Source organism: Onychostoma macrolepis, chromosome 16, assembly GCF_012432095.1.
Source record: "Onychostoma macrolepis isolate SWU-2019 chromosome 16, ASM1243209v1, whole genome shotgun sequence".
In the NCBI taxonomy this organism is placed as follows: domain Eukaryota; kingdom Metazoa; phylum Chordata; class Actinopteri; order Cypriniformes; family Cyprinidae; genus Onychostoma; species Onychostoma macrolepis.
The window spans coordinates 30241361-30268840 of record NC_081170.1 but is presented as its reverse complement, the minus strand read 5'-3'; the positions used below and the strand labels follow the sequence as shown (position 1 = coordinate 30268840).

Here is a 27480-nt window from a genome sequence, read left to right as displayed (position 1 = left end):
CCAAACTATTCAGACATCTTTCTTGATCAGTATGTGATGATTTGCCAGTAATCTGCTCAGGTACCATCAAGGAATAGTCACAATGAGTTTCATTTCAACAGGCCAAGTGTTATGAAGACAGATCCTCACTTTTTATTCAACAAATTTGCTGATGCATTATAGAAGCATGTTTTCTTTTCTCTTTTATTATGGTTTACATTAAGACTTTACATTACATTAATGTAATTTCCTGGTTTGCTGCAGCCAAGATTCAGATCATTAAAAAAAAAAAAAAATCAAGCCTTTAAGAACCTAAATATAATTTTGAATTCTAAATAATAAACAAATCTAAAAATTGTAGCACTCTTCTAAATGTTTTTGAATGTTTTCACTAAAACAAACATGTAAATTTTTTTTTATAAAAAACCTGTCATAAAATGTCATATAAAGTCATAAACAAAAATATTTCTGCTATTCGCTAAGTCAAATCAGTCAAATCCTTTACCGTACTGTACAGTACATAACTGTAGGAAGTAAATAAATGAGGAAAATACCTGATATATTCTAAAGGGAATATAGCGGAAGCCTCCCTCTTCGGTAGGATACTCCATGAGTTTACGATTCATGGCCCAGAACTGGTCGAATTTATCTGAGAAAAGAAAGAAATTGTTTTAAATCAATGACAATAACTCATGTTTCATTTTTGACTCTCTCTCTCTGAAATTATGCAGCACAGTATTGTACCAACAATTTGAATTTCTTTCTTCCGTGGGGCAGCCTCAGTCACCATTTACTTTCACTGTATGGAACAGAAACTCAATGAAAGTGAATAGTGACTAAGGCAGTCAGTCCCCTAACATCTGTTTAGCATCTCTTCTTGTGCTGCACAGAAGAAAGAAAACCATTTAGGTCTGGAACCAAATTATTCCAAATAAAGGTCAATTAACACCAAGAACAATAAATACAAAATAACTACAACTATTTTAGCCTCCACAGCAACAGACAATATCCGGCAAATGTATTTATTGTTATTCAGCTGGAAAAAATCATTCTGAAAGTGATTCCAATGATACCATTCCCCTGTGTCATTATCATTACAGCTGTGAATTATAGTTGTGGATTTCTCTACTCTAAAAGAATTATAATGATTGTTAAAATGTTATAGTTACAGCTGATAACTTTGGAATAAACAGGCATGAGTTCTGAGCTAAGCCGTGTGTGTTCCGTCACGCTGGCTGCATTCTCACATGTGCAGGTGAAACTCAACATCCGCTTAGAAATTGTTACTTTCTCTGCTCACACACTCTCACCAGAGAACAGGACAGCTGTGACAGTGTGTTATCAAAACATCTATGCTTCTGAAACTTACACCTCTCTTGGTTTATCTGCAGAGCTTCACATTTTCACCTTTAAATTAACAACTGAAACCACTGCCTAAGCACTGCCTGGATCACACACACTAATTCTCAGATGAACGTATGGGTTTGAAGTTACCGAGGACATTATGTGTAAAGCTTAAAGCTGGAATGCACCACGTGACTTTTAAACCATTCCAACTATTTCACCCAAAAAATGAAAAATTGCTGAAAATTTACTCAGGACATCCATGATGTAAATTAATTTGTTCCTTCATTTGAGCAGATTTGTAGAAAATTAGCATTACATGATTTGCTCACTTCAGAGGATCCACTGGTGATCAAGTGATGTAATGCTAAACTTCTCCAAATCTGTTCAAATGAAGAAACAAACTCATCTAAATCTTGGATGGCCTGAGGGTGAGTACATTTTCTGCATTTTTTCACTTTTGGGTAAACTATTCCTTTCAAATCTGAACAGATTTTCAAATTATTCATACACTTTCCAACTTTGTAAATGGTTACAGGAAAAAAACTGGATTTCAAACACTAAACAACTAAGAATCACACAAACATGAGCAGAAACATGCACCTCCTTGCTAGGAGACACATGAAAAATTAAAACAATATTTGTTCTAAAACCATCTCAAAATATCGAACATCCTCCGACTGGACGGAATCATAGTCTTAATATCTAAATCTGTGCCCATCATACATTATGTCATTTTCTATGAAATCTGTCAACTATGACAGCTAAAAATCTCCAAACTGGCTATAACTTTCTGCAACTACCGTCAACTCATTTAGACTGCAAACTGGGGGGAAAATATGGGCAAAAGTTGAGTAGTGTATCTCCGCTTTAAAGGTATTGTTCACCCAAAAATGAAAATCCTGTCATCATTTACTCATACTCAAGTTGCTCCAAAACTGTAGAAGTTTCTTTCTTCTGTTGAACATATAAGAAGATATTTTGAAGATTGTGGGTTACCAAAGAGTTGCTGGTCCAAGAAAAAATATTTTGTTACCCACTTTCTTCAAAACAAGCCTATTTGTTGTGTTCAACAGAAGAAATAAAGTCATAAAGGTTTGAAAGAACTTGAGAGCAAGTAAATGATGACATAATTTTAATTTTTGGGTAACTTATCCCTTTAAGGCAAGACTCAATGAGTAAAACTATTGTTGTTTTTGTTCAGCCACAGGGCAATTTTGGGAAAAACAATATAATGCAATTTAAAAAAAACTGTAGAGTATTATGTAAACAAATATGTGCAGTGTGCTGAAGAATGTGTCATGTCATCCCTGTTACTCTGGTCAGTCCTGTGACTATGACGTTAATCCTGTTACTGTCATTAATTTCACAAAAATTTGTAAAAATATATTTGATACAGCCTTCCAGGTGTTTCCATTGTAACTTGAACTATATTTTATTTTGGACAAAGCCCTCTTCTCTCTTGTAAAAAAAAAAAAAAATTCTTAATTGACATGTGGTCACCCTCCAAAATTAGGATGTTCTTGGTCATCTGAATGACAAATATAAAAATATTTTAAAAAATCCAAAGTTTGAAACAATCCCAGTGAAAAGAGGGACTAAAATGCTGCTCACATATGTGAAAACTATCACATAGTTTTAATTAAACTATAATATATAGTAATGCTTGTGTTGGTAACAGGGTTGACAAAAATACCAAAACATGAGGTAGAAAAATTGTCATAAAATAGTAAATTGCATAGCCTGAGATGGCACAATACAATAATTTCTTGTCATTTTAAGGTGTCATCATTTCATGGATATTTAAAAAATGTTGATTAAACTTATTTTATTTTTTCATTTTTCCAAGTGGAAAAGGCACCGATTTCGTGAAATGACCCTATGTATTTGGATCTGTAGGTTTCTATTATATTACATATTTTTAAAGGCGGTTTCCTCAAAATTATAATTTTCTCCTGCACTAAGCCAGAAATCTCTACTTCATCAGCACTAACATACACCAAACATTACAGCTTTATCTATATCATGAGGGTTTCTAAAGATTTCTATTCCTAACAAGGTAAAAGTAAAAAGGTATTTTTTTTCCTAGCTGTTGACAGTATTTTCTGACTTATGGAGCAATTAAAATAGATATCCAAAATCTAATATTAAATCAAACCATGTCAATTTTTATTTATTTATTTAAACATAACATTTCAGAACACTTTTAATAAAAATGTATTGTTTTAATCTACAGTGATTATCCAACTGGGGAAAGTATGGAGTTGTATTGTCTTGCCTTCACACAGAGTATGCACATGAAGAGTGCAAGCAAAACAGGAGATATGAACGTCCTACATGCCTTCTGTCATCTGTTTGACAGTTTATGTCTTTCGCAAGTAAAAGGCCTTTTAGTACCACCTACAGGTTGTAGTACAAGTGTCTTTTTGCTGTGCAATCTTTACTGATCTTTATAAAGTAAACATAAGAATAAATTAAATTTTTTTTTAGTGATATTTCAAGATGAACACTTACTAAACCTGAACAAATTATGTTTACTTAATTATCTATTCATGATTTTCAGCAGGTTTTTGTATATTTACTTTATTATCCATGCATCATTTTAGTAGGTTTTAGTAGGTTAACATATTTTTTTTTTTTTTTTAGAATATTTGAGAAACAAATGTGAGTATCAAATATGTCTGCAGTTCTTACCGTTCTGCAGACCCATCCACAGCTGTTTATGGTCTTTTTTCTGCATGTCGTTGATGACTTGGCTTTTGTGTTTGAGTGCATCTGCCTCTTTAATGCATGACATGAAATGTGCTTCTATCACAGAGTTTGATGGGCAGTGAAGCAAGTCATGTTCTGGGAAGTTCTACAAAATAAAAGAAATTACAACTGTGGAATATTAATAACTTCATGAACAATAAATGAATGAGTCTACACACCTTAAATCGCACTGTGACATTCCAGGGCAGAGCTGTGTTTGATGCGAGGAGATCAAACAAAACGCCAATGGGATAGTGCCTTAAAACGATGAAAATAACACGTTTATAGTCCATAAAATCAAAATCAATCATTGAGTTGCCCAAAATATGGCAAAAATCAAACAGCTCTCATTCCTCAAGAAAACAGAGATCTCATCCATAAACCTTGTTTTGTCCTGCCACCTAGTGGTACAAGACTAAATTACAGCTATAACTCAGACTATTAACAGACTAACAGATAAAAAGCTGCCAGGATTTGAGAGAACAAAAATCTATAAAATGGAATAAATCAGATCTAAGTAAAAGTGCTGGACGCGAGCAACCACATATATGCACCAGCTAAGAAAATGCCATTGAGAAAGTAATGTAAACAGCCTCTAAATTATCAACATGATGAAAACTTTCTGAAAAACTTCTTGTACACGATCTACTACCCGCCTTCTGTCAGCTGTTTGACAGTTTATGTCTTTAGCAAGTAAAAGGCCTTTTAGTACCACCTACAGGTTGTAATACAAGTGCCTTTTTGCTGTGAAATCTTTACTGATCTTTATAAAGTAAACATAAGGAGAAATGCAATATTGTTAGTAATATTTTCAAGACGAACACTTATTGAACTTAAACAACTTATGTTTACTTGATTATCCATGCATCATTTTAGTAGGTTTTAGTTGGGTAACTTAACCTACATCATTTTTTTTTTTTTTTTTTTTTTTTTAGAAAAAATATGATCAGGCTTTTGAGGAACATATATTTGCAATCTCTCGATCATCAAAGTATTGTGATGCATTGTTTGTTTTGAAACTACAGACCTCTGATCATAAAACGAAGCATTTCATCATCTAACTAAGACATATTATTGGGAGAAATAGACTGACAACTGATATGCATTTTGTATAAGTGGCCTACATTCAGCCTTAATTGCTTCTGTACTTCAATTAGTTGAGTAGCTGTGTAAGTGACTTTTTATAAAAGCATCTGCAAGATTCATGAATGAGAAAATGGAAGTCATGTGCAAAAGTTAGTTTAGATTAAACAAGGTTTGACAACACATTGTAAACCCAACATACCACTTGAGAGGCGTTCCCTCATATTCAAACCACATCTCCTCCACGTCTTCTGCCTTCATGACTTTGAGAAAATGTTTCTTGACTTTATCAGTGACTAGCGTCAGGTAACTGACCCGTGGGAGGAGCAGCTGACAGATTGACAGAGAAAAACAGTACAGGTCAGGTGACATGAAACTAACAATTCTACAGCAGAAAGAAAATCTGTCACCTTAACTTACATAGTAGGGTTCTGCCTCTCTCTCTGTGGTTTCCTCTGGAGACAGTGTGAAACAGGCCGGTATCTTTCCGAACCAAACATCTCGGAGCACATCCTTGTCATCTGCCATTATCATCTTTCTCCAGGTGACACATATAATGTCTTTAGTTACTGAGCTGTTTAGAACACAGAACTTCAATATTTCATAACACCAAGATATCAAGCGGTAAGTAACTTAAGTGATTTTAAGTAAGCGTTTGAATATGATAAAATACATTGTTATCTATCTTAACAACTGCAGGAACAACTAAAAGTAAGTCACATGTAAGTAAGAATCCCAAAAACCCCAACACAGCAACACTGGCTCAACTAGTGACCTGAGTTCGGGGAGGGACTATTCGTTTGTCTGATTAATAGCAGATAGGTGAAACAGTGATTATTTTTGCACTTCAGAAAGTAAACAATTCACATTTCAAATAAACATAGCCAATATCAAGAAGTAACCTAGAAACCCAATCGACATCTGAAAATGGATATTCATATGGCCACGAATGTGTGTGCTTGATAGTTAACCACTTTAATTTTCACTAACTTTACTACTTTTTTACTACTGATGGAACATTTGAGATGATAAAATTATTTTATAAAACGAAATTTTAGGGTTGTCAGAATTGTTCATTTGAGATACTTTAAACATAATTTTTACGGAATTTAATACTAACTTAATCCTGTTTCGTACCGATTGAAAATCATGACATAATCAGTTGTTTTATTCCATTGACAACCCAAGTTTTTGAATACGCTAAACAATGAGAGCAACATATTAAACACCTTTCTGAGACAGAAAATGATCTGGGACCAGCCATAAACACAACAACGTATAAAACCTCTTTTCGTATCTCATCAAGTGCTCCAAAGAATACAGAAAACACCTTCTAGTCTAAATGACTCCAGAAATAATCATTAATAGAGGACATACGTAAACATAAGTAAAATGTTAGCTCTGCTAACACTGGGCTAAGTTAGTGTTAGCGTTTAACATTGTTTATGGCATACAGAAGACCCAAGACAATCTTTAAATCGACACACTGTAAAACCACCTACTAAAATCAGGTATTAGTGATATTTACTCGCGTTTTTGTGGCTGTAACTATGATCATGTTTGTAAATAACGTTACAGCTAGCAGTGACAGAACAACATTACACACGGTGAGACACCTTTGGAGTAATTAACGATACCAAAATTGCCCCGAACTCAAAAACTACTGTATCCAAACATTAATAACAGACAGAAAATAGATTAATAAATTACATTCATTAGATGTCTACAGGAAGCATTGGAGCTGAGCTCATCTTTAACACCAAGCGATGTCATGCATCCCTAAGATGGCACGTACCTTCAAATTAAAAGTCTCTACATGTTGAATGCGTTCGTTGTTTTTCAGAATAAAAGTCGCAGTTAGTCTATGCGTTTATTCCACAGTTCTGCATACAGTAATTCATTTGATTTATTTTATTTTTTCAGTGGCGCTGTTTTAATGATTGATTCACTTCTGATTTGGACGGGACTACACTTACAGAAGGTCATGTGCTTTTGATTGCGTCAATGTCACGCATTATTATTACATAACCACATTTTTACAAAACACATTTACAGAATTTGATAGAATTACATTTTCATTCAACTCATAAGTTGAGGGAATATTGGAGGCATTTCAGTTTTCATACATTTGAGTCAAATGTTATAAACATTACTAGTATGAAAAGAGATCCCTTCAGTCCGATAGATGGCGCTAAACGAAGGGAAAAAATGTTGCGCATGCGTTGTACTTTCTATCTACACTGCGCGTGCGCTTTTTTTTCTTGCACATGGAGGCAGTCGAGTGAGCTGTATTAATTGTTGATGGCATTTTAGGCAAACACATAAAACGTTTGGATTTTGCTTTCTTATAACAAGTAAAATATATGTTATTTTGCATTTATTATTCAGAGTATTATACTGGCTGGCGGTGTTTTGTTGTTAATATCTTACTGTCTCTGCAGGTCTTTTGTTGTGTATGTTATGTGTCATTTTCCACTGGTAGTTGACTGTTGAATGTGTTGAAAGACTTGAAGTGTTGAGAAGAGTTACAGAGTGATGGAGGCTCCGCCGGTCACTGTGATGCCCGTAACGGGTGGAACCATAAATATGATGGAGTATCTTCTGCAAGGTAAACACCATCAGTTCATAAATATAATCTCATTACTATGATTATCCCTCAGTCATTATACCAATCTGGACAACATTTACAACTTTGTTATATTAGCATGACTCGTGTAATTGCTTCCTTATGATAAATCGCTCATTGTAGCTATTTCTCATTTGTAAATCTTTTGGTTAAAAGCGTTTGCTAGATAAAAAAAAAAAAGTAAATGTAATTCATTACAATAATTATATGCACCTAATAAGACTTTTTAAACTTTTTTTATTGATCTTATTATTCTCCTTACATTGAGATTCTATAATACAAAAATGGTATATGAAGACTTTTATGCTTGTGCCATAATGCAACCATGGTATTCTTTGAAGTACTTCTGAATGCCATGTAAATACCACGGATCATAAATAAGGTAATCATTTAGAATTATGTATCGCATTGTAATGAAACAATTGAACATGGAAATTATATTAAAAAAATTATCCTCCTGGTCTTGGATAGCTATGTTTATAAAATATGGAGAAGATGTGGGATTTTCTGTAGTGAGTTTAACAAGTGCTCAGCTCTAAAATATTTCACTGGATAGAAATTACTGTTTTAGTTTTTAAAATCATTTTCTAATAATTGTTAACAACTGGAAAAGTCATGGAAATTTATTGGTCAGAAGAGGTAAAGTAGGATCCCTGCACTATTCTTTTTCTAAGTGACACCAATACTGTACCATGGTATTACCACAAAAACATTTTGTGAGGTTATTTTTTGCTTTAACCCATGCACATGTTTCAGGGATTACTGGTAGTCATTCTATTGATTTGAATTTGATAAAGAAACTTTGAATTGATTTGAACAGAAACATGTATGGAAGCCTGTTTCCACCATGGAAAAAAATAATAAGAAAATAAATAAAGCCTATTGCGACTTTTTATCTCGCAATGCTTACTTTTTTTTCTCACAGTTTTCAGTCTCATAATTTTGAGTCTCCTAATTCTGAGAAGAAAAGTCAGAATTGTAAGATATAAACTTGAAATTGCAAAAAAAAAATATATATATATATAAACTCAGAACTGTGAAATGTAAACTTGGAATTATGAGGGAAAAAAGTCAGAATTCTGAGTTTATCTCACAGTTAACTTTTCTCAGAATTGCAAGAAACACAGTCAGAATTGTAATACAGTTATAACATATAAACTGCAATTACCTTTTTATTCCTTAATTCCATGACAATAACAGGCTCCCATAAATGTGTCACTGGTTTTTAAATTTAAGTAAGCTTTGTAAAGTTATATCTTCTAACTTTACTGTTTTGTTGATTTTCTTCGGCACAGGCAGTGTACTGGATCAGTCTCTGGAGAGTCTCCTACATCGACTCAGAGGTCTGTGTGATAACATGGAGCCTGAGAGCTTTTCTGATCATGAGCTTGTGTATCTCCTGAAGGGTCAACAGGGCAACCCGTTCATGCTGCGTGCACGCCGCTCGCTTCTTCACCCCACTGCCCCTTGGCATCTGCGCTATCTAGGTCAGCCTGAGGTGGGCGACAAAAGCCGTCATGCCCTGGTGCGAAACTGTGTGGATGTGGCTGCCTCGCACAGCTTACCGGAGTTTCTCAACGAGATGGGTTTCCGCATGGACAATGAGTTTGTGGCCAAGGGTCAAGTGTTCCGGAAGGGTGTGATGAAGGTGGTAGTGAGCAAACTGTTACGTGTCCTGGCGACAGGAAACACGGAGAACACAGAGCCGCTGTCTCTGTCGTATCTTGTTGAGCTGAGCGTACTGGCTCCTGCGGGACAGGACACTGTGTCTGAGGACATGAGAAGCTTCGCAGAACAGCTGAAACCTCTGGTGCACCTGGAGAAAATTGACCCTAAAAGACTAATGTAGTGTGACTTCATTTCATTGGAGACTTTTGCTTGTGTTATGATGATGGGTATTTTATGCTAATTGATTGATAAACATTCAAAACATGTATTTTTAGTTATATAATAAAAGTCTGAAGTAACTGAATGGTAAAAAAATTAATTAAAAAAAGTAATTAAGAAGGAACCTGGATCATTTTCTTTGCTCCTTGCAAGCGAAGTGTTAGTTTCGTCTTGAGTTATTTGCACTTGGCTATTGGCTGGGCCAATCAGAAGCCGGCCACAGCTGTTTTCACTGTAGTGTGTTAGGCTGTATTTATCAGAGGTCCGGCGCTGGCAGGCGTTCAGCCTCCTCGTGTGAAGACCGGCGAGGTAAAGACCATCGACTTTTCCTGCGACTTTAACCGAGCAACGACTCGGCGACACACTTAAGTATATTTTCTTTTTTCCCCCTTCCCTTACACACTCTCCGTTTCCATCCTCTTTCCTGCCACCTCTATCATGTGTTTCCAAACCATTCCGGTTCTCTCTCAACCACGCTCTAACGTCCCACGAGACGGCAACGTAACCCTGCTAACCTCGCCTTATCTCTACCTCCTCCACTACACCTCTTTCCTTCTCTGTGGGTCTCTGGAATTGTCAGTCAGCTGTCAACAAAGCTGACTTCATTTCTGCTTTTCTTTAAAATCCACGCTCAGCATCTTGGGCTTGACTGAGACCTGGATTCGTCCAGAAGACTCAGCAACCCCAGCTGCTCTCTCTACTAATCTCTCTTTCTCTCATACCCCGCGTCTAGTTGGCCGGGGTGGAGGCACTGGTCTGCTCATTTCTAACAATTGGAAATACTCAACCCGCTCTTCCCTATGCAATTACAACTCATTTGAATCTCATGCCATTACTGTATCAGCTCCGATAAAACTCCAGATTGTGGTCATTTACCGTCCCCCTAGCCAAATTCTAGCCACTTTCCTAGAGAAGCTGGACGGGCTGCTGTCCTCTTTCGTGGAGGATGGCACTCCACTCTTAGTCTTTGGTGATTTCAACATTCACCTAGACAAACCTTATGCTACAGACTTCCATTCACTCCTAGCTTCATTTGATCTCAAACGCCTTACCACTACTAGCACGCACAAATCAGGCAACCAACTTGACTTAATTTACACACGCAATTGTACTGCAGATAAAATTCTGGTACAACCTCTACATACTTCGGACCATTTCTTCATTACATTTACATTACACTTTGCTTCTCCTGTGCCACCAACCCCCCTACCAGTTACTTTTAGACGAAACCTGCGCTCCCTTTCTCCTTCCCATCTGTCCTCTGTAGTATCCTCCTCTCTTCCTTCACCCACCCATTTCTCATCTCTGGATGTAAACGCAGCTACTGAGACTTTATGCTCTACCTTAACCTCTTGTCTAGACGACATTTGTCCTTTCTCCTCTAGGCCAGCACGGGCCACTCCTTCCAACCCCTGGTTATCCGAGGTTCTTCGTGAACATCGGACTACACTCAGAGCGGCAGAGAGAAAATGGCGCAAATCAAACGATCTGTCGGACCTCAGTAGGTACCAGTCTATGCTCACATCCTTCTCTGCTAAAGTCCACACTGCCAAATCCTCACATTTCCATAACAAGATCGACAGCGCTCCAGACATGCGTAATCTCTTCAGAACATTTAATTCTCTCCTCTGTCCCCCTCCACCACCTCCCACCACCTCTATTACAGCTGATGACTTTGCCACTTTCTTTACAGACAAAACTAGATCAATCAGTGGTCAGTTTTCACCTCCACGCACACAGGACCCTCACCCTACCACATCCATTGCTAAAACTCCCATCTTCTCTTTCTGTCCCCTCACTGAAGCTGAAGTATCCAAGCTTCTCCTCTCCAACCATCCTACAACATGTCCTCTTGACCCAATCCCCTCACACCTTCTCCAAGCAATCTCTCCCACACTCTTACCTGCACTCACACACATCATCAACACATCCCTCCTCACAGGCATCTTCCCCACTGCGTTCAAGCAGGCTCGGGTAACCCCACTGCTCAAAAAACCTACATTAAACACTTCTCTTATAGAAAACTACAGACCTGTCTCTCTCCTTCCGTTCATAGCGAAAACACTTGAACGAGTTGTCTTCAACCAAGTCTCACTGTTTCTTTCACAGAACGACAAACTGGATGTTAAACAGTCAGGTTTCAGCAGTGGCCACTCAACCGAGACTGCGCTACTCTCAGTCACTGAAGCCCTGCGAATTGCAAAAGCCCATTCCAAATCATCAGTCCTCATTCTGCTGGATCTATCTGCCGATTTTGACACTGTCAATCATCAGATACTCCTGTCCACCCTCTCAGCACTGGGCATCACTGGCATTCCACTTCGCTGGTTTGAATCCTATCTCACTGGTAGGTCTTTCAGGGTGGCCTGGGGAGGGGAGGTATCCAAAGCACATACACTGGTCACTGGGGTTCCTCAGGGATCAGTTCTTGGACCCTCCTCTTCTCCACATACACTACATCACTGGGTCCCATCATACAGGCACATGGATTCTCATACCATTGCTACGCTGATGACACACAGCTCTACCTCTCTTTTCAACCAGATGATCCAACAGTAGCTGCAAGGATCTCAGGTTGCCTGGCGGACATCTCGGCATGGATGAAAGAACATCACCTGCAGCTCAACCTGGCAAAGACTGAGCTTCTTGTCCTCCCGGCCACTCCGACTCTACAGCATGACTTCACGATCCAGTTAGGTTCATCAACAATAACCCCATCAACTTCGGTCAGAAATCTTGGTGTAATCTTTGATGATCAGCTGACCTTCAAAGACCACATTGCAAAGACTGCTCGATCTTGCAGGTTTGCACTATATAACATCAGAAAGATCAGGCCCTTTCTGACAGAGCATGCTGCACAACTTCTTGTCCAGGCCCTTGTCATTTCTAGGCTGGACTATTGCAATGCTCTTCTGGCTGGACTTCCGTCTAACACAGTCAAACCTCTACAAATGATTCAGAATGCAGCGGCACGACTGGTCTTCAACGAGCCCAAAAGAGCCCATGTTACACCTCTCTTTATCTCCCTGCACTGGCTACCAGTCGCGGCTCGCATCAAGTTCAAGACACTGATGCTTGCATATAGAACAACCACAGGCTCAGCACCCGTTTACTTGCACTCTCTACTAACAAACTACATCCCCTCCAGAAATCTGAGATCTGCTAGTGAACGACGCCTCGTGGTACCATCACAGAGAGGCTCAAAATCACTCTCCAGAACATTCTCGTTCACCATTCCTGGCTGGTGGAACGATCTTCCCACCCCTATCCGGATTGCTGGATCCCTGTCAATCTTCAAGCAACAACTGAAAACTCATCTCTTTCGACAGCACTTGACTTGACAAAAAAAAAAAAAAAATGTATTCCTTCCTTTGGTAGTTTGTATTTATTTGAACAATGCCTGAGACTTGGTGTTGCAAGCACTTCGTCTGTCTGATTGCCTCTTCAAGATGAATCGCTTTATGTATTCCCCAATTGTAAGTCGCTTTGGATGAAAGCGTCTGCAAAATGACTAAATGAAATGAAAATGAAATAATTTCTTCCCTTTTTACTACTTGATGAATTCAGGTAATTCTGTGTAAATTCATTCTTGCATGAATTGTTGACTTCTGACAGCTGATATGACAAACGGTCTGTTTAAACCGCATCCGTCCAAGACTACAATTTCCCCAGTGATTTCATTTTCAGCATTATCACTCCAGTCTTCATTGTCACATGATCCTTCAGAAATCATTCTGATATGCTGATTTGGTGCTCAAGAAATAGTTTTTGCTACTAAATATTTCATATTTATTTGTTTTGTAAACTGTGGTACGCAACCATAAAATAAAAAGAAAAAGAAATTAATACTTTTTTCAGTAAGGATGCATCAATTTGAGCAACAGAGATAGTGAAGTAAACTCTCTTTTAACTTAAACTCTATATTGGGATTCTATAATAACAAAATGGTACTACAGTATTACTTTACTATATTGTACTATAGTATACAATACCGTGTCTTTTATACTTGTTCCATGATGCAACCATGGTATTCTTTGAAATAATTTATAAATACTATGGAGTGTGAATAAGGTAATCATTCAGAATCATGGATTGCATTGTTTTACATGGATCATGCATGTGAAAGACAGCTGAGAATTGATTAATTAGTTGCAATCTAGTTCGGAGCAAGATGAGAATCATGCCTTTGTGGCAGTTTTCTAGTGATTAAGGGATATTACAAGACTTCCTCACCTTACAAATGGTTGTTGAAATAGAAAATTTACAAAATGCGCATAAACAACATGAGTGATTTCTGAAGGATCATATGACACTAAGGACTGGAGTAATGATGCTGACAATCTAGCGTTGACATCACAGGAATAAATTACATTTATTCTTTTTTATTCCATTTTAAATTGTAATAAAATTTCACAATATTTCTGTTTCTTTTCTCACTCTAAAATCATGTCAACGTCACGTGTCTATACTTTTGAAACTCTGCTTATTTTAAGGCTCATTTACCTCCATCTTAGCAGAGAGCCTCACCGTTACGCAGTCAATTTCAGTTTGTTAATCATCATGCATTACTTTATTCGTTCAGTAATCCATACATAACAACGGTTAATTCATAAATCAGATTGTTGACAACAAATATTTAGTTCAGTGCAAGGTGCAAATTCCAGGTGAATTTCCAGGTGGAAACCTGTTTGGGTAAAGGGTAACTGCAAATTAATTCCTCTTCATTGTTCATTGAACTCCAATCAATCAATCAGTAAATAAATAAATAAGATGTACTTGCACGTTCGTACCACCACCCATCTATCAATTCATTCTCTAAACCTCTTGTCCTCTGCAGGGTCGTGGGGATGCCACCATATATAGAGCATTTGCCATGTTCGGACAGAACTGAGTTCAATATTTTTGAATTGTGCATGTAAATTAGGTTTTGAAATAATACAATTATTTGAATGTTCATAAATGACCCTTCTGGCCACTTTGTCCATTGTAGAGCATATGTAGATGAAGAGGGCTAAGCATGGAAAGAAACATTAAAAACCAGTAGCAGAGATACAGTCATTTTCTGATGCATTCAAATGAAAGCCATTCTGATGGAAATCTGAAGCAAAATGTGGGTTGCTGAACTTGTCATGTGTTAATTCACTGTTGTGACATGTAGGCCTAGACATTTATGTATTAACATCTGAAAATAGGGTAGGATTAATTTAAAAATAAACAAAGTTAAAATAACACAAATTAATGCCCATTCATCTAACCTGCTGCCACAGCACTTTCAAATGATGTGAAATGATGTAAAATTATTTTCAAATGATGTACGCCACTTTTTGCTTTTAATGCTTAAGTACATTAAAAATCAAGTACTTTTGTACTTTTACCCAAGTAAAATTGAAAAGGAGTACTTTATACTGTTACTGGAGTAATGTTTTATTAGCGTACCTGTACATTTACTCAAGGTACTTGATTTGTGTACTTTATCTACCTCTGGATATGTGACACTTCTTGTTTTCTTGAACCCTGACTGGAGCAAATAGCAGACATGCTTTGGCAGGAATCAGATCAAATGCGAAAGTAAAAACTTGATAGCTAGAGAAACTTTACTCAGAAGCTCCTACAAAACAAAAGACGTGAAAATGGACACTGGTAAGTTTTCTCTTTTGAAAATTATTCAGAACCTTTTTCGGTATTACTTTAAAGTACTACTCTCATGATTACACAGAAAAGCATACTTTTTTCAACATTTGACCAGAAATATGCGTTAGAAATTGTGTTAGTTCTGAACCAAGGATAATACCAACACAATATGTGCTTCCTGAACATGCATGTAAGAGTTGATCTGTGACAACAACATTTTACATAGTTTGTGCCAAGCTAAAAGTCTAATGGTCTACTGGTTAAACAACTTTATTTTTTAGCAATGATGAGGAACTCTGTTGTGGCTGAGAGTCAATAACACACTACAGCATTTTGAATTCATGTTTGTGCTTCACCTCAAATAAATATGACTCACTGAGGGACTTTGTAAGTTATGATTTTTGACCAAGTGACTATTTTTATTATCTATTTTTATATCTGTTAAGAATTTGAACTTGCTGTTGGTTCACTATACTGCCACTATGTAATGCACCTTGTATTTGTCTTTAAGTACTTCTCAACAGTATAGCATCTAGGGCTGTATATTTTGTGCAGTTCTGGGGCCGGTTGCTTAAACATAGCCACTATGTTAAGACTGTGTCTTAAGAACTAGTTTGACCAACTAGCAGTTAGTCAAGGGATAACCAGTTTTACATTTGTTTCAAATTAGACCAGTCTACCTTTTGTAACTGCTTTTAAAAAGTTATGACCAGTCTAGAAGAAACAATTATTACATGACTAACTTTTTAAGACTAGTCTAAGCAGTTTATGCCACCGGCCCCTGGCCTTATATTCTCAGAATGTTTCTAAGTAGTACTTCATATCTCGTACCCCAAATGAACTTAAATCAGATTGATTCTTGCATGTTCTCTACACTTGGTGTTCACTCAGTTTGTACTGATGCACAGAATTGTATTATGATTATTATTTAACTATTGTGAACTATTCTGTTAATATATGCATTATTGATTTGCAGGAGACAATCAACATCTCTCAGAGCTGAGGATTGTGTTAATGGGTCACAGAAGAGCTGGTAAGAGTTCATCAGGAAACACCATCCTGGGCAGAGAAGTGTTTGACTTAAAGAGATCTGCCCTGTGTGTGAGTAGACATGGAAAAGTAGCAGACAGACACATCACTGTCATTGAAGCTCCAGGATGGTGGAGGAATATACCTGCAGAGGAAAGTCCTGAGATACTAAAGCAGGAGATTTTGCTCAGCATGTCTCTCTGTCCTCCAGGACCACACGTTGTACTAATGCTCATGCGTGCAGCCACTAGATTTTAAGATTATGTGGGAAAAGTATTGCAGGGGCATCTGGATCTTTTCAGTGAGAGATTCTGGAATCACGTTATAGTGCTGTTCACATATGGAGACACACTGTTAGACACATCTATAGAGCAGCACATCAAGAGTGAAGGGAAAGATCTCCAGTGGCTGCTGGACAAATGTGGGAACAGATATCATGTTCTCAACAATCAGAACAGGAGTGACGACACTCAGATCAAGGAGCTGCTAGAGAAGATTGAGGAGACAGTGGCTCAAAACAACAGCTGCCACTTTGAACTAGACAGAAAGTTTTTACAGGACATGAAAGAAAAAAGGAGAGCAGAGGAAGAGAGAGCTAAAGAACGAATGAAGATGATAAAAAAACAGAGAGAAAACATCCGATCACAGATGAGTGAGTAAAAAATGAACAGCACAAAAATCATATCCTGTTTTTTTTTTTTCATATTGGCCTATAAATGTAAGTGGGTCAATGACATGATGCCTAAATTTTCTGTGCGATTGCATTTTTTGCAGTTAAAAATTGGTTTAAATGCAGAAAAAATGAAGTGCCTCTCTCATGTATGTACTCATTTTAACCTTTCAAAAAACATTAGTTATTTGTAATTTTTCTGTTATTCAAAGTATCAAAATATCGTGCGGTGCAACTGTTTTGGAAGCATCTCTGAAATTACCCTAAATTTATTGAGATTAATTTTCTGTACTATTTCACATGATTTCCAAAGTGTGTTTTATAATCCGGTATAAAATTGCAAAGCATTTGTATTTATATTTAATAATACTTTCATGTTGAAATCCATTCAAAGATAGGACATTGCATCATATACCAATTTGCCAAGGACCCATGGAAGCATCAAGCAAATTTTGAAAAAAATAGCCTTTTTAATGGCTGGTATGTAGTTAGCACATTTGGATATCATGTGGTATGACCTAAAAAAACAATGAATATTACGTTATTTCTACAATTATTTATTTTTATTATAAATTTCATAGTGACCTTTTGTGGGAAGCTAGCTTGTTTTGCTTAGGTGGCCAATTATGTGTTTGTAAATTTTGACTAAATTTGAAAATATCATGTGGTGCGACCACTGCAGAGTGTTTTACGTTATAGATATATGTCCCAGATTTGGAGTTTTTGTGCTTTTATATTCAATTTATGGTTTATGTACATAAAATACATTATTTTAGTATACTTTGGAATAGATTTTTATGCAATTTGGGTCATTTCAGATGTTTCTGTTTAGTCTTTATACAACATGAGAAAAAATTTAGAACATGTCATTTTAGTTTGGTAATTATACATTCATTAGTAATTTATTATTTATTAATAACTATTTTTAATCTATTTTACCAGATTCCACTGCCAAGCAAAGTAAACGCTTGCCATAGAGAGCATGTTATGTTAATTTTAACCCTGCAGTCAAGCACAAACTCCAGATGTCATTTTCTACTGTAAGAAAGATGTTCATGCTGTCATTTCAGAACCTGAGCCAGCAACCTCCCGCTACTCTAAATTGACCCTTCGCAAAGACCCACCCCCCTTAGTTACTGTCTGACAAACCATGGCACTTTTATGCCACATATCATGTTCTCATGCAGTGAAAAATACATCACGGAGCAAAGAGGACACTGACAATGCACCGATATACAAGAAAGATCAAGTTACTTTTTGAGTTAATTTTTTTTTTTTGAAATTCAAACAATAAATACTGTTTTGTTGCTCTTTAATGTGTTGTGACAGATCACTGTAGCGCCTCAGTTCAAGCGGCACATGAACCAATCATCTCTTCATCTTTACTAGTTGTAGCATGAAATAAACATGAATGAGCATCAGAAGATATCTTGATTCAAGCCCTTAAAAGATGTCAATACACACCATTTTTCAAGTCCAAGTCCACGACGTTAATCTACTCTCCTGTTTGTTTGTTTGTTGGACAGAAATGATGGATTCAATTGGTCAGATCCAGTGGCGGCTGGTGGCAAATTTTCTAGGTCGGGCGCCACATCCAAAAATGTTAGCATACATGCCGATATGATTTATCCCAGTATAACAAAAGGAAAAGTATTAAGAAATGAAACATTTTAAATAAAGAAAATTGTTTCACCAAATTCAAGATACTAGAAACTATATTTTCTGCATGCTTTTTTCAAGAAAAATGAAAACATTTTGTTTTTAATTTGAATAATAACTCAATATTGATGTAAACAGTGCAACAGCAAAATCTGTGATAAAAATAAATGTTGTTACATTTGTTTAGACCATTTTCTATACATATTTATATAACTACAAGTCAAGCTGCAGTACCAAGCAGGACCACACGGAGACGCCAACAGACCACTATACCAGTTACCTTAAAGTTATATAAATATACACGGATCTGTTTTCAGAATTAGTAAACAGAGCAAAATCTTTAAAAAAAATAAAATAAAAACATTATGAATTTGTTGAGTGTGGTGATCCGAAGGCAGCTCAACATGACTGACCAGTGAACAGTTCTTCTGTCAGAGTGAATGTTGATGCCAATACACCACTGTACATAGCAAACTCCTATAAAAACACGCTTCTTCAGCGAGTGTCCATTATAAAACACTTGCCAGACATGCGATCATACTGAAATGTGTTCATAAAGCTAGAGAGTGCACATACACAGTTTGTGTGTATTGAACTACTAATTACTTGGATCACTATTCTGAAGTGAAAATCATCATAACTTCATAATATTAACTGATGCCATTGTGAGCTTTTGAGATATATGTAAGGTTTTGGATAGTAATTACTCAAGTGTTACTACATCCTTCTGAAGAAACTAATTATTTGGATCAGTATTCTAAAGTGAAGATCACGGTAACCAACACAAAACAACTAGTAATGATTTAAGTGTTACCAAATCTAGCTAAATGAATTACTAACCAGGACCTTACAAAGATCTCAAAAGTGTACAGTGACTTCAGTAATTACTAGGGAGTTATGATCTTCACTTTAGAATACTGATCCAAATAATTAGTAATTCCTTCTGAAGAATTTGGTAATACTTGAGTCATTACTAGTGGGTTACCATGACCTTTACTTTAGAATTAATAATACATTAGTAGTTCCTAGTAGTTCTTGGGGAGGTATGAAAAAAATAATAGTTACTGATTAGCTAATAGTGAACTACCACATTCGACTAAGCACTATTACTTACTAATTCAATAATCAGAGTTGCTTGTTAGTTACTAGTAGTTACTAGAGTGCTAATATTGCATTACTCATGTGTTCTTGTGTAGTTATTCATTAATGATGGAACAGTATTCTAAAGTGTTACCCATATTTCTTCTTATTAGCGGTATATTTGTTCCGACCAATCGCTGCACAAGTTAAGGTTACGCATGATGACTAAAGCACGTTAGTGCTACCCATCCTGGAACCCATAGAGATTGCATTGCAGTGCCTGCAGTTTGGAAAAAAATAAATAAATAAAAAAATCTTTGTATGAAAGTCTATACGGGAACAAACAGTCTAGAAGAGTAAAAGCTAGCGTAACACTGTGATTGAATGTGAAAGAAAAAAAATACCTCCCTTTCGCGCTTTGGTGGTGCGTTGCCCGATCGGCCTAATGGAGAAACCGCCCCTAGTCAGATCACCGCGGTCAAGCCAGCCGCAGTTCAGAAAAACACGGTCAAACCAGCCGCGATAGGAATTATGATGCACGCGTATTACTATGATTACGGTAATTGCAGGACTAACACAGAGTGAATGCGCTTTCACAGCGCTTTTCATTCTAGACACCCAGAATTGAGATATATAATGACATTTTTCGGGATTTTTTTGTTTTTTGTACATCTGCTTTAATATTCGTGTTTTTATTGGTCTGTTTGATGTTTCTGTTTTAAGCCTACTATATTCTTCTTTCAAATCATTGCAAGATTCGTAGAAAAGGAGATATGGGACATTAATCGATTTGGAGGGGTATTAGGACCCCGTTTCTAATAAGTAGAAGAAATGAACGGTCAGTTCTTATAGAGGACATCCCACACTATATGCAGATGTGGCAAGTGTAATGTTGTTACACTAGATTATTGTAATTACTTTCAATTAATGGTACTAATATACAGGACTTTTATTTTGAAATTGTAATTAGGAGAGATTGCATGAGTGATGCACGGTCATGTGGTTACAAGCACAACATTAAGTATTATTTTCATTTTTTTTATATAGGTATATTTGTATTTCTTGCATATTGTTTTTGGTTTTCCTTTTTATAAATTTGTTAATTTAGTCAAAATGTTCAGGAAGTGCTGCCACGCAAGTTATGTCGTGAGTAAGCGCGAGGATAGAGCTGATGTAATTTCCGGTAACTCTCTCTCTTTCGCGGGATGTCATGGCGATGAGAGGCACGGCTAGACCTGAGATTCTCCTTTTTCTGTCTGATGGTGTCTGTTATGTTTTAATGCAGAAACTGAGAAGCCGAAAGTAAATCACATGACACCTGCATCATTGTATGGAGTCTCTTTTATCAACAACACACAACGCAGAAACAAACCCACTACATATTGGTGCCGTGACCCGTCGTTTGGTTTGCTGATTGCTGACCGCCTGGGATGCTGCGAGGGTGAACATCTCCTGGGACTCTGTCGACGTCTTCATTGGTGATCTGCGGGACTGGAGTAGTTTGGCTTGCGGGTTGCTGACCGCCTGGGACGCTGTAAGAGTGACTGTCTTTCCTGGGACTGTGTTGATGTCATCGTTGATCTGCATGATTGGAGCGGTTCATCAGTGACTGGTTTGAACTCTAACTTCTTTCTTTCAAAGGGACGATTCTTTCTGTAAAGGAACTATGGACATTTTACTTTAAAGTCATTTTGATTTCGGATCAAATTTATTTGTGTGTGCATTACGCGAATTGAGGGGATTCATTATGACCGATGACAAGGAGGAAAAGTTAGCATTCGAACACCGCATAATGATGGCTGGTAGAGGAAGGGGTGCACTACTAGCCACACCTGACAGAGGTTTTCAGTTTATGGGTCCTGAGTATGCAAGCACTGGGAGGGGTGGATTGCTGAGATTGTCAGTTGATGCTAGGCCTGACGTGGGCTGTAGCCCAATAACGAAATCGGGCAACCCAGAGTATACCAAACATGATTCAGGACTTCCAAGTGACATGAGTAACCTTGTCAGACAAATTGGATCTGAAATTGGCGAAGCTATCAGAGACAGTCTGTTGCAGACTAGACATTCAAGTCTGTCACCTAGTGGTTGTCTTGGAGAAAGCAGTAATGTTTCTGACACCAAGATGTCGAATGCAACCATTATCGATGCCTCCAAGTTAAATTTGATACTGAAGTCTGAGATAACTGCACCACCGTATTATCGGGGAGACGGTACAGATAAGTGCTCCATGATGGAGTGGGAAGAACTGATGCGAGTATACCTTAATAAAAAAGAAGTGGTAAACTCTGAAAGGGTTGAAGAAGTCACAAATAGACTAATGGGGAGGGCTAGAGATATCATAAAAGTCTGGTTGAGTAACAGAATGGTTACTCCAACTGTAGATGCTGTTTTCACAGTATTGAGACACCATTTCAGTGATTCCAGTAGCTCAGGAATGCCTTTAGCCGATTTCTACTCTGTGAGACCTTACTCCAATGAAAGTCCCCTGGATTATTGGATAAGGTTGAACAAAGCGGCTGAGGTGGCTGAGCAGGGCCTTAGGGAGGAGGGCAGAACTTTAGAAAATCGAAGTAGAGAACTGGCTGTTATGTTTATTCGACACTGCCCTGATAAGGAACTGTCTCTAGTGTTCAAAAGCAAACCTACACAGTCGTGGACAGCTTCTGAGGTCCAAGAGAGATTGGATGAGATGCTTAGGGAACAGAAAGCGACAAAGCGAGTTGTATGTCAACAAACAGCCAAAGTTCTTGAGCCTATTGATGATTCAACTCCTCTGTCTCATAGGTCAGAAACAGCCACTCCAGCAACAGATAATGGCGCTCTAGACAAAGTCTTGACCATGTTGGAGAAAGCTCTTGTTTGTAATGCACAGTCTATGCGCGGTGGCTGGTCTAAGAATCCTAACAGACAGAGCCGGGAATGTAGAGTTTGTACTAGCAAAGATCACAGTACTACTGCTCATTGCAAGATGTACAATCTCTGCTTTAAGTGTTTTTCTTCTGGGCATATGAGCTTTAATTGTGAGAAAACTGTGCCCAGGGAAACCACTGGCAGACGAGGAGATGACGAGCCTCAGGGAAACTAGAGAGCCTCCATTGTGGGGAGGGCAATGTGGGGCAAAATGAAAGTTCCTCCTTGGATATTGATGCCGAGTCGATTTATTCATTTCATTGTGAGAGTGTAAGCAAAGACAAAACTGTGATTTTTCAAAATACTATTCAGTCAATGCAGAATGACAGTCTGTTCTATACAAGTGTTTTGGTACAGGACAAAGTTCGTCTGAGGGGGATGCTGGACAGTGGCTCCATGGCAACTACTTTGAGTGCTGATGTGGTACCTCAACTGAGAGAGGCTGGAGTCCTGGATCAGGAGTTGTTTCCTCCGTCGAACATTGTCCTGGTTGGGTGTGGTGGGAAACAGACAAGTCCTGAAGGTTTGTGTGATCTGACACTTGAGGTATATGGGGTCCATTTTAGTGTCCCAGTCCTTATTGTGGGTGGACAAGTGGACCAACTTATCATTGGTACCAACGTGCTGAAACCTTTGATCAGAGAGATGAAATCTAATGACAGATTCTGGAGAGTACTAGATAAACCAGACCAATCAAATCAGAGTGAAGATTGTCAGTTTCTACGTATGCTTCGAGCATTGAGAGGTGGAGGGTAGCACTATCCTGACAAGGTTGGTACTTTAAAGTCCAAATCGGCTGTGGTTTTGCAGCCGATGAGTGAGCACCTTGTCTGGGGTCGGCTGCCACCAGGATTGAAACTTTCAGTGGGTAGCACGGTTGTGATTGAGCCTAGTACTTCTCGTTGTGTCCATCGTAACGTCCTCGTCGGTAGAGTGATCTCGCCTTTATGGGGTGATGGTTGGCTCCCGGTGAAAATGATAAACCCCACAAACTCTGAAATTGTGCTGCGCAGAAATGCGAAACTGGCTGATGTCTACCCATGCATCGCTTTGGAAGATTTTGATCAGGTGCCAGAGCAGAGAGTTTTCCAGAATGTGGCCATGAGTAGCGGCAGTTCTTGTGGTAGCTTGTCAGCAAATAACTCTGTGTCTGGTGCCAGGCACCTTAGTGACAGTCAGTTGGATGAGCTGGGCCTCAAAGACTTAAATGTGACTGATTGTGAGGTGATACCTTTCTGGAGAAGCAAGCTCATTGATCTGATAAAGAAATATGAGTGTGTTTTTTCTAGACATTCGCTGGATTGTGGTGAGGCAAAGGGTTTCTGTCATCGCATTCGTTTGACGGATGACAGACCTTTTCGCTTACCTTACCGCAGACTCTCACCGGCACACTACCACAAGCTAAAGGAGACTCTAGATGAAATGGAGCAGAAAGAGATCATCAGAAAATCATCCAGTGAATTTGCATCACCGTTAGTGTTAGTTTGGAAAAGAATGGGGACTTGCGACTGTGCACTGACTTTCGGTGGCTGAACGCTCGTACGGTGAAGGACGCGCATCCCCTTCCTCACCAGGCGGATGTACTGGCAGCACTGGGGGGGAATGCTTTGTTCAGTACCATGGATTTAACGTCTGGGTACTATAACATCCCTTTACATGAAGAGGATAAAAAATTTACAGCCTTCAGCTCTCCCCTTGGGTTGCATGAGTACAACCGCTTACCGCAAGGTCTTTGTAACACTCCCGCGACGTTCATGAGAATGATGCTAACTATTTTCGGTGATCAGAATTTCCTGAGCTTGCTATGCTACCTGGATGACCTGTTGGTTTTTGGTAAGAATGAGGAAGAAAGCTTGCAGAGGCTAGAAATGGTGTTTCAGCGTCTCAAGGATCATAATTTGAAGCTGTCGCCCAAGTGTAGGTTTTACGGAGGTCAGTGAAATTTTAGGTCACATTGTTTCACAGGAGGGAGTGGCTAGTGATCCAATGAAAGTAGAGGCTATTACGAATGTGACAGAAAGGGATGTAATGGAGGCTGATGGTGTCACCCCTTCAGTGGGCAAAATAAGGTCCTTCTTGGGGATGGTTATATACTATCAACATTTCATTGAGAATTGTTCCATGATCGCAAAGCCTCTCTTTCAGTTGATGACCGGTCAGAAGAGACCTAGAAAAGGGAGGGTGTTGGAAAGAGGTCAGCAGCTGTCCGGAAACTCACTCCTGACGACTGGACAGATGAATGCAAAGGGGCATTTGAGAATCTTAAGACTGCACTGGTAAATCAGGTCTTACTTGCTCACCCTGACTTTTTGAGGCCGTTTATACTGTCGGTGGATGCTTCAACGAGTGGACTTGGGGCCGTGCTCTCCCAAGTTCAGGAGGGTTGTGCGGTCGCAAGGCCAATCGTCTTTGCTTCAAAGTCACTTAATCATGCTCAGTCTAAGTATCCAGCTCATAGGCTTGAATTTTTGGCTATGAAATGGGCCATTTGCGATAAATTTAGTCATTGGCTTCGTGGGCACAAATTTACGGTTTGGACAGATAACAACCCGCTCAAGTATATTCTGACCAAACCGAGGCTTGATGCTTGCGAGCAGAGATGGGTCATGGCTGGCTCCTTTTGAGTTTGACATACAGTACATACCTGGACCGAAAAACGTTGTAGCCGATGCGTTGAGTCGAGAGCCTTTTGCTGCTTCCAGGATTCTACACAGACTGACCAGAATGCCATATGACATTTTGAAGCAAGAGGCGGAGACGCTTGGGGTTGAGCAGGTGCAGGGTATGTTTCATTTGTCCTGTGATCATACAAAAGGGGAGGTTGTTGAGGAGATGTCTGGGTCACAGAAGTGTAATGAAGTGACTAACCTGGTTCAGAGTTTTGTTGAAGGGAAAGTTTCTTGTGAGGAGATGTCAGCTGTGATCCGTTCTCATCGTCACTGGGAGCAGGGTGCTGCAGCAAGAGCAGTCGCATATGTTCAGCATTTGAGAGTTTTGGAGGATGACGTGCAGTACCCACTTGATAAACTTACCCATGCTGAGTTACTTGACAAGCAGTGTCAGGATCCAGTCATAAGTAGGGTGAGGTTCTTTGTTGAGCGAGGTAGACGGCCTTCTAGGAGAGAAAGAGGTAATGAGTCGAAAGAAACCGTACGAACACTTCGACAATGGGGCAAATTCACGATAAAGTTAGGCATACTTTACCGTGTGTCTAAGAATAAAAAAATAATAATTTTCAGTATGTTGTGCCAGCAGCTTTAAGAGGTTTGGTTTTGAAAGGGGTGCATGATGACGCAGGTCATCAGGGCCAGCACCGCACTCTTTGGCTTCGAGGCAGAGATTTTACTGGACTTCTATGGAGAACGACACAAAATTGTACGTGTCGCAATGCAAGAGATGTGTATTAAGTAAGACTCCTGAGCCAGAGGCCAGAGCACCACTCGTGTCGATAACTACAACCGCACCACTTGAGTTGGTTTGTATCGATTTCTGGACTGCTGAGGATGTCAATAATAAGTCAGTTGATGTGTTGGTAATAACCGACCATTTCACTAAACTTGCATGTGCGTACGTTTGTCCAAATCAAACTGCAAAGTCTGTTGCCCGTGTTCTGTGGAACAATTTCTTTTGTATATATGGTTTCCCGGCACGAATCCATTCAGATAAGGGTGCAAACTTTGAAAGATCTCTGATTGCGGAAATGCTAAAATTGTCTTATATAGGTATATTTGTATTTCTTGCATATTGTTTTTGGTTTTCCTTTTTATAAATTTGTTAATTTAGTCAAAATGTTCAGGAAGTGCTGCCACGCAAGTTATGTCGTGAGTAAGCGCGAGGATAGAGCTGATGTAATTTCCGGTAACTCTCTCTCTTTCGCGGGATGTCATGGCGATGAGAGGCACGGCTAGACCTGAGATTCTCCTTTTTCTGTCTGATGGTGTCTGTTATGTTTTAATGCAGAAATTGAGAAGGCGAAAGTAAATCACGTGACACCTGCATCATTGTATGGAGTCTCTTTTATCAACAACACACAACGCAGAAACAAACCCACTACACACACCTGATATGAAACCATTTTACTGCAGCTGTTTCAAGATAAGGTACATTATTACATTTTAGAGGGCTATAAAGACCCCATTTCTAATAAGTAGAAGAAATGAATAGTCCATTCTTATAGGGGACGTCCCATACTATATGCACACCTGATATGAAACCATTTTACTGCAGCGTTTTGTCAAGATATGGGACATTATTACATTTTATAGAGCTATAAAGACCCCATTTCTAATAAGTACTCAAAATGAATGGTCAGTTTTTATATGGGACATCCCATACTATATGCACACCTGATATGAAACCATTTTACTGCAGTGTTTTTGATATATGGGACATTATTACATTTTAGAGCGCTATAAAGACCCCGTTTCTAATAAGTAGAAGAAATGAATAGTCCATTTTTATAGGGGACGTCTCATACTATATGCACATCTCATATGAAACCATTTTACTGCAGCTTTGTCAAGATAAGGTACATTATTACATTTTAGAGAGCTATAAAGAGCCCATTTCAAATAAGTACAATAAATGAATGGTCAGTTTTTATATGGGACGTCCCACACTATATGCACACCTGATATGAAACCTTCTTACTGCAGCTTTTTCAAGATATGGTACATTATTACATTTTAGAGCGCTATAAAGACCCCATTTCTAATAAGTAGAAGAAATGAATAGTCAATTTTTATAGGGGACGTCCCACACTATATGCACATCTCATATGAAACCATTTTACTGCAGCTTTTTCAAGATATGGTACATTATTACATTT

General features: G+C 38.3%; 5 protein-coding genes across 7 annotated transcripts in view; 4 read left to right on the top strand and 1 right to left on the bottom strand.

The window, feature by feature from the left end:
• Positions 1–6964, bottom strand: part of atg5 (ATG5 autophagy related 5 homolog (S. cerevisiae)) — a 31111-nt gene extending 24147 nt beyond the window's left edge. The window contains exons 1-6 of one of the 2 annotated variants that reach the window (XM_058746405.1): positions 6868–6964; positions 5578–5731; positions 5360–5487; positions 4254–4332; positions 4018–4180; positions 534–628 (exon numbers count right to left, since the gene is read on the bottom strand). In XM_058746405.1, coding sequence (XP_058602388.1) covers positions 534–628; positions 4018–4180; positions 4254–4332; positions 5360–5487; positions 5578–5691 — 579 coding nt within the window. In that variant the 5' untranslated portion in view covers positions 5692–5731; positions 6868–6964. The remainder of the gene's footprint in view (positions 1–533; positions 629–4017; positions 4181–4253; positions 4333–5359; positions 5488–5577; positions 5732–6867) is intronic. The other variant, XM_058746403.1, reaches the window with a different exon arrangement.
• A 153-nt stretch (positions 6965–7117) lies between these two features.
• On the top strand, positions 7118–9847 carry med18 (mediator of RNA polymerase II transcription, subunit 18 homolog (yeast)). Of its 2 annotated transcripts, none has more exons than XM_058746407.1 (3): positions 7118–7138; positions 7599–7765; positions 9079–9847. In XM_058746407.1, the coding sequence occupies exons 2-3, from the start codon at positions 7693–7695 to the stop codon at positions 9630–9632; spliced, it is 627 nt and encodes a 208-aa protein (XP_058602390.1). In that variant the 5' UTR covers positions 7118–7138; positions 7599–7692; the 3' UTR covers positions 9633–9847. The 2 variants fall into 2 exon arrangements, with proteins under 2 accessions (XP_058602390.1, XP_058602389.1); XM_058746406.1 differs by lacking the exon at positions 7118–7138 and adding an exon at positions 7367–7511 and having other exon boundaries at positions 9079–9845.
• Positions 9848–11248: 1401 nt separating this feature from the next.
• LOC131522248 (uncharacterized) lies at positions 11249–14092 on the top strand. The gene is made up of 2 exons (XM_058747617.1): positions 11249–12017; positions 12215–14092. The coding sequence occupies exons 1-2, from the start codon at positions 11264–11266 to the stop codon at positions 13009–13011; spliced, it is 1551 nt and encodes a 516-aa protein (XP_058603600.1). The 5' UTR covers positions 11249–11263; the 3' UTR covers positions 13012–14092.
• Positions 14093–14217: 125 nt separating this feature from the next.
• On the top strand, positions 14218–22827 carry LOC131522474 (uncharacterized). Its single transcript, XM_058747978.1, has 3 exons — positions 14218–15310; positions 16278–16982; positions 21025–22827. Exon 3 carries the CDS (start codon positions 21487–21489, stop codon positions 22825–22827), a length of 1341 nt encoding a protein of 446 aa, XP_058603961.1. The 5' UTR covers positions 14218–15310; positions 16278–16982; positions 21025–21486.
• LOC131522475 (GTPase IMAP family member 8-like) lies at positions 15301–16990 on the top strand. Its single transcript, XM_058747979.1, has 3 exons — positions 15301–15310; positions 16278–16568; positions 16659–16990. The coding sequence occupies exons 1-3, from the start codon at positions 15301–15303 to the stop codon at positions 16988–16990; spliced, it is 633 nt and encodes a 210-aa protein (XP_058603962.1).
• Positions 22828–27480: the final 4653 nt, after the last annotated feature.

Coding starts and splice junctions, on each gene's coding strand:
- med18 (XM_058746407.1), top strand. CDS start 7,693: ATGGAGGCTCCGCCGGTCACTGTGATGCCCGTAACGGGTGGAACCATA. Junction 7,766..9,078: donor GATGGAGTATCTTCTGCAAG/GTAAACACCATC, acceptor TCTTCGGCACAG/GCAGTGTACTGGATCAGTCT.
- LOC131522248 (XM_058747617.1), top strand. CDS start 11,264: ATGCGTAATCTCTTCAGAACATTTAATTCTCTCCTCTGTCCCCCTCCA. Junction 12,018..12,214: donor GTTTGAATCCTATCTCACTG/GTAGGTCTTTCA, acceptor CTTTTCAACCAG/ATGATCCAACAGTAGCTGCA.
- LOC131522475 (XM_058747979.1), top strand. Junction 16,569..16,658: donor CGTTGTACTAATGCTCATGC/GTGCAGCCACTA, acceptor ATCACGTTATAG/TGCTGTTCACATATGGAGAC.
- LOC131522474 (XM_058747978.1), top strand. CDS start 21,487: ATGACCGATGACAAGGAGGAAAAGTTAGCATTCGAACACCGCATAATG.